At 36.9% G+C, this 14,204-nt stretch overlaps 1 protein-coding gene across 1 annotated transcript; it reads left to right on the top strand.

Annotated features, from left to right (window-relative positions):
* Window positions 1-8,918: 8,918 nt before the first annotated feature.
* Window positions 8,919-10,777, top strand: LOC131217401 (disease resistance protein RPP13-like). Its single transcript, XM_058212319.1, has 2 exons — window positions 8,919-9,996; window positions 10,629-10,777. The coding sequence occupies exons 1-2, from the start codon at window positions 9,120-9,122 to the stop codon at window positions 10,775-10,777; spliced, it is 1,026 nt and encodes a 341-aa protein (XP_058068302.1). The 5' UTR covers window positions 8,919-9,119.
* The last annotated feature ends 3,427 nt before the right edge of the window (window positions 10,778-14,204 follow it).

Here is a 14,204-nt window from a genome sequence, read left to right as displayed (position 1 = left end):
GGGTTGTCAATGGTTGGGCCAGACACTGGCTTTGGCCTAGTTTTTGAACTAGGCCAGGACTACTCAAAATTTTGATTTTGCTTGGCCTAAGCCTGCCCACTGACAGTCCCATCCATTAGGTTACCTATTAGTTGGATGGTCATGATTGATCAACATATTTGTCAAACCACCGAAGGTAACCTTTTGATGGTGGCATACTCTATAGATATGGTCTGTTAGTTCTTAGGTTGCACTGCCTAACTAAATCAAAGGTTAACCAATTTAAATTGAGATGAAATTATATGTATTCGTTTAGAGTCGTAGACCACAGAAAGCATTTGGATAATCGATCCTAACCACTGCTATTTTTTCAAGGTGCTCTCCTTTATGGTCCTCCTGAAACAGGCAAAACACTATTGTTTTCAGTCGTAGACCACAAAAAGCATTTATATAATCCTCATATGCATACTCTAATTTTGTTTTGAACAAGTTGGTCCATTGTCCAATGGTCTGGACCATTGGTACGTGAGGTGCCAACACGGACACGGACCATGCCTTGGAATTGTCTCAGATTGGAAGACCCTAGCCACCATGCTTAGGCCTTTTTTCAGTTAGATGGGGACATTTGTTGCACTCCTTTTCCTAACCATGTATTTTTGAGCCATAACTTGAAAAGTTAGGTTGTCTTATGTCACTACTATTGGGGAGATTCTCATAGGATGGTCCATCCATGGTGGTGCTTAGAAGAACAATGGCCTGGATCGCTGGACCATTGGCCCCACTCGTCCAAATTGAAAACTCCAAACTGGAAAATCAGGTATACCATGTATATGCATTGCCTGCATTAAGGATCATATACTTGTTCCTTGACTCGTTAATCTAGCAAGGATAACTTACTAGGAATCAGAAATATAAACATCATGCTATACATTTGACATGCATCAATGTATGCCAAGAATTGACATGTAGTTTATTTTAAATTATAATTGTTTATAATTATAAACAATTAATGTATGCATCAATGCATCAATGTTCCATTTGTGGTGTGTAACCCACATCTTTATGTGGTAGGCACCCTTTGGGTTTGAGACTTAGCTCATAGTCCTCAAAATATGTCTTCTCATTTGTCCAAAAGTTGATTTAATATAATGCTTGGTTTTGAAACTGCAAAGTTTTTTTTTTCTTGCACATTAATCCAATAAATATAAGAATACATCTTTTTTTCTTCTTTTTTTTTTTTTTTTTTTGATTTGTTTTCCCAATGCTTATGAAGACTTGATAGAAAATATAAAATCCACATTAATACCTATGTTTTGGTTTGTGAGATGATTGAATGACAAAGATATCCTGAAAGATCTTTTGTATGGCTTGATGCCCATTTAAGCAAATAGCATGTCTTTCCTCTAGACATAATTTTTAATCTAGGCCACCCATTTCCAAGTAGCAGTGAATGAGCGCACCCTAAGTTAGGGTGCGCTCATTCACTGCTACTTGGAAAGTTTAATCCTGTTCAATAGATTTGAGGGTGTGGAAAAAAATGGTTGTTTGTCTGAGCTGATAACATTTGAATTTTCTAGCATTCCTGTTTTCGAGTGCTTGAAGTGGACATTTCAAGCATTTTACTTAAAATTCACAAAATACATGGATAGAGTCAACTGTAACGAATAGTGTCAGCTTTTTCTTCTATTTTCTTTTGACCGTGGATGGTTGGAATACATGTAGAATCTTTAAATCTACACATGCATGCCTTAGTTCAATTTTTTGCGTCTCATTTTCATTTTTTGTAACTTTCTATTTTCAAGTAATTTTTGGAATGAATGGTGTCAATTCATAAAATTCAGCAAAATTAGTTTTTTTTTTTCTTCTTCTTCTTTTGAGTGTGGATGGTTGGAATACATGAAGAATCATTAAATGTACAAATGCATGCCTTAGATCAGATATTTGCATCTCATTTTCTATTGTTTGTATATTTTATTTTTAGCTAATTTTTCAAATGAATGGTGTTAGTTCATAAAATTCGGCCAAAAAAAAAAAAGAATTTTCTTTTCTTTTCTTTTGAGTGTGGATGGTTGGAGTACATATAGAATCATCAAATCTACACATGCATGCCTTAGCTCAGATATTCACATCTCATGTTCTATTTATTTATAATTGTTTATTTTCAGATAATCTCTGTAATGAAATGTGTCACTTCATAAAATTAGCAATTTTTTTTCTTTTCTTTTGAATGTGGATGGTTGGAATATATGTAAAATCTTTAGTTTTACAAATGCATGCCTTAAATGAGATTTTCGCATCTCGTTTTCTATTTATTTATAGTGATTGGAACTGTGCACCGGTTGTCACTACATTGGTGAGCAATGAGCCAAAAATGACAGAGATTGGACTGCTCTAGTCCACGTTCTGATTGAGAACTTGAATTCCATGCAAGAAAAGGTCAATGACAACTACTGTATTTTTTGGCGATGGCTCTATTCTAGCTATATTGCTGAAGAAGATATTGTCACTTTAGGGGACCTAGACACAAATGTTCTTATAGCTGTAATTGGAGTGACTCTTACAGAGATTGTCTGAATATCATTATCTAATTGTGTTGTGTATGCAAAGAAGACATTTGCTAGCTGTAATTGGAGAGACCCTACAACTTTGCATGTCTTACACTTGTGTATGTTTATTCCTGCTCTTTCACCTCTGTATGTTGGTTCTTTCATTCTTATTCTGGATCATTGCTGAAAAATTACGGATGGTTATCATACTCATTAATTTGATGTGAAAGCTTACCAGAAGAGATGTGGCCTTGGTGCAAAGAAAGAGTGCCATAGAAAAAGGTTCATTTTTTTTTATAGTGTTTTTTCATGCAGAATTCTCTATTTTCATTGATGATTTCATTGAATTAAAGGTTACATTTCTTTGGAAATTGGTTTGGGATTTGTTTGATAGTATTTTGATATTTGATAAGTTGAATTCTTGAAGAAGCGATGACCAAGAAAAGGAGGCGGTTGATTGATAAACAACCCAATGGTAATAGTGGAGGTGATTCGAGTGGGAGCCATGATCTTGAAACACAAGCTTTATGGTACGGATTTCAAAGAACTCAAGTAGGTTTTTCTTTTCTTTTCCTTTTTTTTTTTTTTAACACCTTTCTTTCTGGAAGACTCTGAAATGGCATTTGGTTGTTTTGTTTCTTTGAATTTGGCTCTCCAATGCTAGAAAATGGTAACTTTCATTTTGGGTTTTTAAATTCCTAGGGCCTCAACTGCAGAAATTCAGAACCCAAATCCAATTGTTGATTTTTGGATTCAAAATTATTAGGCGTTTAGAGAGCCAAAGTTCTATGACCTAAAAACATAGATGACCTTTTTTTGTGCAGATGTAAAAAGAAATAAAAGAGCTAATTCAACAGTGAGATCTTGCTTAATCTCATCGCAAGGGCTCATCCCTTTTTCTCAACATTTTTCAGGTAGCTTAGTTCCTTTTCCTAGAACTATATCATTAATCTCTTGGTGAAAATGGTTGTTGGTATACGAGAAGCACCATTATTATAATTTCTATTATACAATCACTTTACTTTCTTTTACAAGCTCTTTTGCTTGATGGAACATCCATTCCCAAAAGTTACCGAAAAACAAAAGTGGTGTTCCCAAGGTGCTTACCCCAATCGGCTTTGTGTATTGTGTTGTTTTCTTGTTCAATGTCTTTGATAATCTCATTAATGAAATTCTTCTTGTTGCTAGCCATCTCTTAATGTGCAATGCATATTTTGAAGGGTAATGCATCTATGCCATAGCTGGTTCTAAAGTACCTTGTATGAAGGGTACATGTTTTACTACAAGTGAAAAAAATTTAAGTAGAAAATTAAAGGGTACTCCCAAGTTAGCTTAGAGAAGCAATATTTAAGCAAAATGCTTTTTGCAATTTATACTTTAAAGTTCCCAATTTACCAAAGACAATTCCATGCCTATGTTTGAGGTTCTTTGGTTAGTGATCCTCCTTGATTTGTTTTTAGATTTCTTTTGTTTGGTAGTGTGGAGTGATCTAGCTCAGTTACGCAGTAAGGCTTCTCATTTTCTTTGCATATATTTTCAGATGCAACCCTTGTTTTGTTTTTGTTTTTTCATAAAGGTACAATTGGGTACTATTGTATTAAAAGGAAGTTTTAAGAAATCTGTGTATCTATCAATTTTGTGAGTAGCATTCTTATTAAAAAAATCATGTGCATTATTTAATGAATGACTATCAGGTGTAAGATTCAAACAAAAAAAAAAATTTGATATATATTTAGATATTTTCGCGACGGACCAAATCCGTCGCTAATTTGTGAACAAGTGGTCTGTCGCTCTCCTCATATTAGCGACGGACCTTATCTGTCGCTATTATTTTAAATGACATAATTCGGTTGGTTTTTTTCAAATTTCAACAACGGATTTTTTATTTTTTTTTTGCGACGGATTTTATCCACTAGTAATATGCGACGGACCTTATCCGTTGCAGATTAAACGACGGATTTTATCCGTTGGAGAGAAAAAACGACCCAGTAAACAGCGATGGACCAAGCAACGGACGAAATCCATTGTTTATTTAGTTTTACAGCGGATTTGGTCTGTCGCAAATCCATGATTTTGGTGTAGTGCTTGAAGTAGTAATAATAGATTTTTTATCAAATGTCATAAAAAATTTCAAATTCAGGATAAGGGAGGATGTGTTTATCATATCTTATTAAGTGAAGTTAAAAAAGGGATACGGAGAGGTTTCTGCTTAATAGAAAAAAATAGGAGCTCTGGAGAATAAGGGAGAGGAGATTTTAAGAAGGCTTAATCAGGTTACTTCTAATTGTTAAATTTTTTTAATTTTTTATTATGTTGTTAATTTCTTCTTAATCTATACAATGGATAGTGTGGATTATCCACACTATCATTATATAGGTATGTAGAGTTAATTTTAATAAAGTGATGTTTTTATGATTTCAGATCTGGTTGGTAATATTTTATGAATATATTGAATGGATAGAATCTGATTGTGCTAAGATAGATTTGTATGGTTTTGTTTTGGTTTTGGGTATTTGATAGGCAAGGCTTGAGTCTTTTTGTAGGCTTCCACCTGAATGGCTGTAAATCCTCTTCGCTTTATCAATACAATCTTCCTTTAAAAAATAAAAATAAATAAAGATCTGTATGGATCATATGATCCCTAAGGCCAAAATATACAAGGGCCATAATTTTCAAATCAATTTGACCATCAGATAGGCCACATTAGTCATATCTAAAAGTGTTTAATAAAAGAATCTTAAATTTTTGTGCAAGTGTTGGTATCACTTGGCGTAGAAGGTCAAGATTGGCCATCTCTGTATGTGTAGTTAGATTCACACCATCCATCTAATATGTAAAAGCAAAACATACTAATACCTCAAGAATCTGGATGATCCAATCATCTGGTGGGCCACCCCAATTAATTATTTGACATTCAATTTTAAGATCTTAAAAAGAAAATCTAAATTTTGATAATTAAATTTAATAAATATATAATTTTAATTATTTGATTATTTAAGATTTGACCACCTAGTATATATATCAAAGGTGCGCCCCACCATGTAAAATAACTAGAATAATAATGTTGCTGATAAAACTAATAGGATTTCTGAATTCAAACCAACTCATTTACCTTGTGGATTCTACACTATCAGACTCAGGTGAGTAACTCAACTTGTCTCATAATTCATTAAAATTAAAATAAATCGTTTGTGATTGTTTGATTGATTGATATATTGATTTGAGTATTTTGTTATGATAATTGTACGCTAAATTCATATGTGAATATTCTGGTTCAGACAACTATGCCAAATATGAAAACGATACATTCATACACTATCCATTAGTCATTACATTTACATAATGCATGGTTGATCCTAAGATCGCTCCCTGTAAGAAATGTCGATCCTGGTAAAGCGTTACCAAATGTAGGCTATGCCCAAGCTTACCGAAAGGTGGAAGCCTACCCAACGGGTGAATGCGGGTTGACGACCTCCAACCCAAGCAGATGGACGATCATCCCATCTGATGCAATTATACATCATTTGCATTCATATCATTGTACATCTATTTTTATATTATTTTAATTGCTATGATTATGAACCATGTTGGGTTATTTCACTAAGCCTGTCCAGCTTACCTTTTTATTGATGGAAAAACCGTATAGAGGAGCCATTAGCACGTGATGTGACGCAAGAACCGGATGAATGCACCGTACCTGAACATGATCCATGTGAACCATGGTCATACTTATTCGAAGATGAAGTGACGACATTAGACTATTTCTAATTACTTGCTAATATAGTTTGATTAACGTAAAATGCATATCGGTATTGATTTTAAGATTCTTAAATTATTTAGATTTTTTTTTTTTTAAAGATTTATTTCACTGAAACAATATTAGTATGGAATAAACATAATTGTAGTACGATGATATAATAAATGAATGATTTTTAAAGTTTATTTTATTTTAAAAGTTGTCAAGATTTATATATGCCTGGTTGATTGGTGCTAAGTGTTATGTATATGTGATGAGATTATAGTGGAACTTAGACTGAATATAATTATCTTATTTGATTAAACTGATTAAGGAATTAAATTAGTACACTTTGTGTACGAGTTACAAACTGAAACTCGGGTCTGAGGGTGCATACTCTGTACCCGAATTTCGGGGCGTGATATATGTTATGATCATGCACATAAAACCCACACACAATGTGAGGAACTTTTAGGAAAGCTCAAGGACAGCCCGAATATAAATCGGCATGGATATTAGGCCCAATCCCTGTCCTCAAATTTTATATGCTAGCCCTAGCCAACTCAAAAGTCGTAATTAGTCCGAGCGCCCATGAGCCCATTTAGGCCATTGGCAACTGTATTTTTGAGGGAAGATAAATGCAAACCACACCATAAAAACCATATCAAGACGGATCCGTTTCCAGCCTATCCGTTTCCATCAACCTAGTGGTGCAGTTAGAATAGATGGAATTGATCCAATCTGTCATGCTGGAATGTGGTGGCATGCACATGAGTTGACCTATACACAGGCATTAATTAAGCTTGTGAGGTGGTATTAGAAAATGGAAATGAGGTCTGGCGCTCTAGCTTAGTTTATTGATAAAATGTATTATATAATGATCTTGAGGGATCTATTCCAGCTAATCTTACCGAAAAATAATATTATACAATGCTTGAATGGAAGGCAAGTGCGGCCAATGGTTCTTTACTCCAAATGGTTGACAATATCTACGAGCTCCACTATGGATTGCTTGTACAACCAAAATCGACAATGATGATTGGATGCCCCAATAATCAGGGCCTATATCCGATCATCAGGTGGACATCAATGGAAGATGGGTCAGACCAACGGATCGATGAACCCAATAACTTGTGACAAAAATGCAGCCACCCATTTTAGCTCTACCTCTGCAGTTATATATCCAGTAAAACTCCAAGAGAAGCCGCCGATTTCATGTTTTTTTTTTTTTTTTTCCTTCTTCCAGTGCAGGATGGGGTTTGCTATTAAAAACTTTCCAGGGCTACTATAATGTTTATTTTCCATACAACCTGTTGATAAGGTCACACAAACCCATATGAAGTAAGGCGCACATATCAGCTTGATCTAAAACTTTTGTGGTCCCTAAAAAGTTTTAAAAGGTAAGTTTCAATCTCAAATATTTCATATGGTGTGGCCCAATTGAGATTTGGATACGTCTCATTTTTGGGCTCATGACCTAAAATAAGCTAGAAAAATGGATGGACAGCATGGATAAAACGGATGCATCATGGTGGGGCTCACAGAGCTTTGACACCAGCTAGCTAGCTGGTGCTAGGGTCACTGGCCAAACCGTGTCCAAGAAATTCGTGCTCTAGCATCTCCAACCACTGATGACTGGCGGAATCAAGCGACTATTTCATATTCCAATTATGAAAAAATTTTCATACGCGCATGCATTGGGCACGAAATCTTTTGAATAAGGGCGGTTGATATTTCATTTTGTTTTATCATCCGTTTAGAGGCCACAAGTAGATGGTTGGGAAGAGCATATGCCATTTTTATTTTTATTTTTGTGGTTGATCATCATCCATAAAGTCTACCAGATGGAGAATCATTAATTATTCATCAACTGAACATTAACGCGCAGAGGACAGATAAATTAAAAATAAAAAAATAAAACGCGTAACATTGAGTGGCAACGAACAGGACGCTATTTGGCCAGTGACTACAACGCTAGCCAGTTAGCTGATGTCAACGCTCTTTGTCGTGTGACCGGTCAAGTTAGCCTTTATAAATAGAGAGACATTCATAATGCACTCAACAGAAAGAAAGCTTTCATATTAACTTCTTCGCTGCAAGAGACACATAATTAAAGAGCGAGGAAAGATGGCCATTGTTGAGTCCGTTGCCCAGGTCCTTGTCAGAAAATTCGCTGACCAGCTCATTCAAGAATCCAAGTTCTTACTTGGGATTCGCAATGAAGTTGAATGGCTCGAGACAGAATTTAGGCGGATGCGATGCTTCTTCAAATATGCAGAAGCCAAACAGGAAGGAGATGAAAGAGTGAAGAACTGGGTGCGGGACGTGGAAGATGTTGCATATGATGCTGAGGACGTCATTGACACCTTTCTCTTCAAGGCAGCACCCTTGAGGCGAAGAGGATTTGTGGGCCAGATTAGAAGGTATGTTTTCATCTTCAATGAGTTAATAGCTCTCCATAAGGTGGGCTTGGAGATCGAACGGATAAAGAATAAAATCCGTGCGCTCTCTGAAAGGTAGGTGGACTAATGGAATTGAAAATATAGGCCAGGGAGCAGTGACGAGCTCTACCGGTCGAAGCCTCCAAGAATGGAAGTTCACTTCTCCTAATGTTGAAGAACCAGATTTTGTTGGTTTTGAGGACGTCTTGGAAGCATTGGTCGCGCGGTTGCTCTATGAGGGAGAGCTGCTACGTTGTGTTGTTTCTGTAGTTGGGATGGGTGGTCTCGGTAAGACCACTCTTACTAAGAAACTTTATAACACTGAGTGTTAAAAAACATTTTGATTCTCTTGCATGGATCTCTGTATCACAAGAGTATTCTGTGAGAGATCTTTTGCTGGCCATCACAAAATGCTGCATGGTGCTCTCTAGAGAGGACCTGGAGCTGGTGGAGAAAATGAACGTTGTAGAGCAAAGGGACAATATTTCCGAGTATCTGAAGGACAAGAGATACTTGGTGGTATTAGATGATATATGGAAACATGAAGCATGGGATGCTTTGAAGGATGCTTTTCCGGATATGAATAACGGAAGTAGGGTCGTGCTCACCACAAGAAACAAAGACATCGCCCTATATGCAGATGTACAAAGCAAGCCTCATGAACTGCGATTTCTAAATAATGAAGAGAGCTGGGATTTGTTCTGCAAGAAAGCATTCCCAGGACTAGGTGCCATTTGCCCTCCGGAATTGGAGGAGTTAGGAAGACAAATTGTTGAAAAATGTGATTGTCTCCCTCTTGCCATCGTTGTCATCGCAGGGCTCTTATCAAGAAAAGAACCATGTGAGTGGGAGAATGTAGGAAAGAGCATTACCTGGCAGTTTGTGGAGGGGCAAGCGAAAATCTCCAGCATATTATCTTTAAGCTATAAAAATCTGCCCAATCACTTGAAACCATGTTTTCTCTACATGGGCATTTTTCCAGAAGACAACGAGTTCCGGGCTAAAAAACTAATTCAATTGTGGGCTGCAGAAGGGTTCCTGCAACGAAGAGGGGATGAAACGCTAGAAGAAGTGGGATACGATCATCTAAAAGAGTTGATTCAGCGAAATATGATTCAACTTGTTAACAAAAGTTCAAGTGGGGGTATTAAAAGTTGCCGTATTCACGATCTTCTGCGGGATCTATCCATATCAGAAGCAAAAGAAGATAAGTTTCTCCAAATTCATCATGAGAATGTGGATGCTCTATCCACATCCACAGCCTGTCGATTTGCAATTCACAATTATGCCTTAAGTCAGTTCACTTCCTTAAAATCTTCTACTCCACACCTTCGATCTGTGTTGATCCACACCAGAAGAGAAAAGTGGATCAATAAGAAACAACAGAAGCTTCTTTACGGAGGCCTTACATTGCTCAGGGTGCTAGATCTACACAGTGTAATAATAATAGAGATACCGAGTGATATAGGTGCACTGATCCACTTGAGATACCTCGAGTGTTACACTTGTCCAAACAGTCTCCCATCATCAATGGGAAATCTTCAAAATTTACAAACATTAATTGTAACATCTATTGAAGGCACCTTCAACATACCCAGCGTGATGTCGAAGATGCAACAGTTAAGACATTTCCAAGTGAAGAGAGGATCGGGTAGGATAAAAGGGCATCCACAACTCGACCGTACTAGCAACCTCCAAACTCTGTCAGGCGTAATGGCTGGCAAATGGATGCATGGTTGCTTGAGAAAGTTCACCAATCTTAGAAAAGTAGGAATATGTTTAGATAAAAAAAAGGAGCGTATGTTGAGGTATTGTATGAATTCATTGTCAAATTGGACGGCCTCCAGTCCTCGTTTGTGAAGGAACCCCAAATACCATCGAACTTGCATTTTACACGTCTTCTCAAATTAAGTAAGTTGCATTTAGTTGGAGGGTTAGAGAAGCTACCTGAGTCTACTGAATTCCCAGCAAACCTCACGAAGCTCACCTTGGAACTCTACTGTTTAAAGCAAGACCCACTGTTGACGTTGGAGAAGCTGAAAAAGCTTCGCATTCTCAAATTGCTGGAACATTAATTCATACATGGGAGTGTGACGCAGGGAAGGACGTGAGGTCGAGCACCGTCTCCCTCAAGAGGATAACTATTCCGAATCCACGGAACTTCTCTGGACTCCTCACAGAGACTTCTCGAATCCACGAGGAAAGAAAGCAAGAAATAGAAATAAATTTTAATAAATTCGAATTTATTAATAAATAAATAAAAACGAGTTCACAACCCCTTAAATAAGGGTACCAAGCAATGGGAAAGAAATCAGAATCAAACTACAACTAAAACTCCTAGAATTCGCGACTTACTATAAATAGTAAACTTACTATTTATAGATGGTTGTGATGTCTACTAGTGCGCAAGGTTTTCGACCAAAAATAGTAAGTGTCCTATTTGGCTTCACCAAGCTGTTCTCCTAATTTTTCTAAGCTCTTTTCATGTTGGACGCAACTCCTAAAGCCCAACGGATGAAGAATTATAATTAAACTAAAACTTATAATTTATAGTAAAAACGGAATTAAAATAGGGAAACGACCGTCAATCAAGGGGTTTTTCGTAATTTCGAGCTGTGCAACCTAGCGTAGCGGGGTTAGTTGGCTAAAGTAGCTCGTTCTACCCCAAAATCATATATTTTACGTCAGATAACTCATTCCGGATTGCGAGATATGCCCAATCAAAGGTCCGATGGTCCGGATCACTTCGGTCTCGACCGAGCCTTTTTTGATCCATCTTGGACATGAAACTGTCTGCGACCCGCTCTACATCGGACCTATCAATCTTTACCGAAATGGGCCATCCGAGGTGAACCGACCCACGAGGTGGGTCGCATCTGTCCGTCATGAACTAAAATGACCATTCAAAATGAATTTTTAGGAAAATTTTACTATTTTTAGTAATTCCGATTTTTAAAATATTTTTAGAGTTTTAGATTTTCTTTCCTTTTAGAAATAACTTTTAGTTATACTATGACTCTTCTAGAGAAAGTTTATTTGCAATATTTATTTTTAGAAATTAGGCTTTATAAGAGTTTTATTAGAATTAGGATTTTTATTAGAGTTAGAATTTTACTGTTTTTGGTAATTACGAATTTTAGTTTATTCTTTCTTTATTAAGGGCGTAAGGAGACGCATTAGACGATTATCAATTATTCATTAATTAATTTCATATTTATTAAAATTTATTTCTAATTTTTGCATTCTTTCCTCGTGGATTCGAGAAGTGTCTGTGAGGAGTCCAAAGAAGTTCCATGGATTCAGAATAGTTATCCTCTTGAGGAAGACAGTGCTCGACCTCACGTCCTCCCCTACGTCAGTTTGGTATCAAAGTAAGGTTTCTCTTCGGATTGATGACTTTTAACGATGGGTCGGGCAACAATCCCATGGGCAGTGCTCCATGGAATTTACCTTTAACAGCGACATGGTGATCCACCACCAGCAATTGTTGGAATTCGTAATCATACTGATCATAGGGTGATGCTATCAATGAACCACAGGATCACTCCTAAGAAGGTGGGATCCAGCGACATGATTCCACAACATCCTAGATGAGGCATTGATCAGATAGATCAGATGAATCAAGAATTCAAGATGAAAGTCGATCTTTCTAATTTTAATGGCCAACTCTACTTCAAGGACTTCCTCGATTGGTTGCTTAAAGTCGAATGTTTCTTCAACTAAATGAACATCATGAAAGAAAAGAAAGTTAAACTCGTGGCCTACAAGTTGACAAGCAGAGCTTCAGATTGGTGGGATCAACTTCAACTTGTTCGGACAAGACAGATGAAGGTGCCAATCCGCACGTGGTCACGGATGAAGCGGTTATTGTGCATGCGCTTCATCTCCCGAGATTACGATCAGGTATTATTCCAACAAAACTAAAATTATTACCAAGATAGCCGATCAATAAAAGGTTATGTAGAAAAATCATATTATTTGTCTATGAGAAACCACCTCATTGAAACGAAATCATGACAGGCCATAGGATTCATCAGTGGCAAACATATGTCCCCTATGGGAACGGAGAACCAACCCAAGACTTCTAAAGTGGAGGGACAATATCTCATAACTAAATAGGCCTTTGCTAAACAATTTAAACAAATGAGAGATATATATCCATTAGTTGAAAAGAAAAAATATGTGGAGTCTGTGAATATCCTAGAGGATTTTGAACCAGTATTGTAGGAGTTCAAGGCGGTTGTGCTCAATGAACTCCCTAATAAATTGCCTCCCATACGAGATATACAAAATCGCATCGATCTCGTCTCAGGGGTAAGTCTACCTAATTGCCCACATTATAAGAAAGAATATGAGATCTTAAAGGAAGAAGTGAAGGAACTAATTGATATTAGTCAAGTCAAGGAATGCATGAGTACATGTATTGTGTCAGCTCAAGAGTTTAATGTCAAGTACAAAAAAATGGCTAATGAACATCGGCGTCAGAAGTTATCTTAGACTCATGTGCCAAGTCTCTTGAGAAACTCGAGGATGAGTTTTTTTCAAGTGGAGGGGTCTAATGTAAAATGTGTCACAGATACGTTCCTAGCATGGTTGAGCCAAAAGAAGATGGACCGTAAATTGACCATAACTTTTGATCCGGGTATCGTTACGGGGCACACAACCTATCAATCTTTACTGAAATAGGTCATCCGAGGCGAACTGACCCACAAAGTGGGTCGCATCTGTCCGTTTTGTCAGAAAACGTGCGCTTTCAACTCAAAAACGAATTTTTAGGAAAATTTTACTATTTTTAGTAATTCCGATTTTTTAAATATTTTTAGAGTTTTATATTTTCTTTCAACTTTTAGTTATACTAGGACTCTTCTAGAGAAAGTTTATTTGCAATTTTTATTTTTAGAAATTAGGCCTTAGAAGAGTTTTATTAGAATTATGATTTTTATTAGAGTTAGAATTTTGCTATTTTTGGTAATTACGAATTTTAGTTTACTTTTTCTTTATTAATGGTGTAAGGAGACACATTAGAGGATTATTAATGATTCATTAATCAATTTCAAATTTATTAGAATTTATTTCTATTTTCAGCTTTCTTTCCTCGTGGATTCGAGAAGTCTCTGTGAGGAGTCCAGAGAAGTTCAGTGGATTCGGAATATTTATCCTCTTAAGGAAGACGGTGCTCGACCATACGTCCTCCCCTGCTTCAGTTTGGTATCAAAGCAAGGTTTCTCATTGGATCGATGGCTTCTAACGACGGGTCGGGCAACAATCTCATGGGTGGTGCTCCATGGAATTTACCTTTAACAGCGACAACTTTCGAATCAGCGCAGCGAGAGAATCGGCAAGCCATGTAAGGGCTGTAGGCTTCCATCGATTGCATGACGGATCATTTGGCAGAGGCCCTAGGGCAGCTCCGTGTTTATGGTGGTGATCCACCACCAACAATTGCTGGAATTCATAATTATACTGATCGTAGGGCGATGCTATCAATAAACCATAGGATGG

Source organism: Magnolia sinica, chromosome 10 (assembly GCF_029962835.1).
Source record: "Magnolia sinica isolate HGM2019 chromosome 10, MsV1, whole genome shotgun sequence".
In the NCBI taxonomy this organism is placed as follows: domain Eukaryota; kingdom Viridiplantae; phylum Streptophyta; class Magnoliopsida; order Magnoliales; family Magnoliaceae; genus Magnolia; species Magnolia sinica.
The sequence above is the reverse complement of the archived record's forward strand: the minus strand, read 5'-3'. Positions and strand labels throughout refer to the sequence as shown.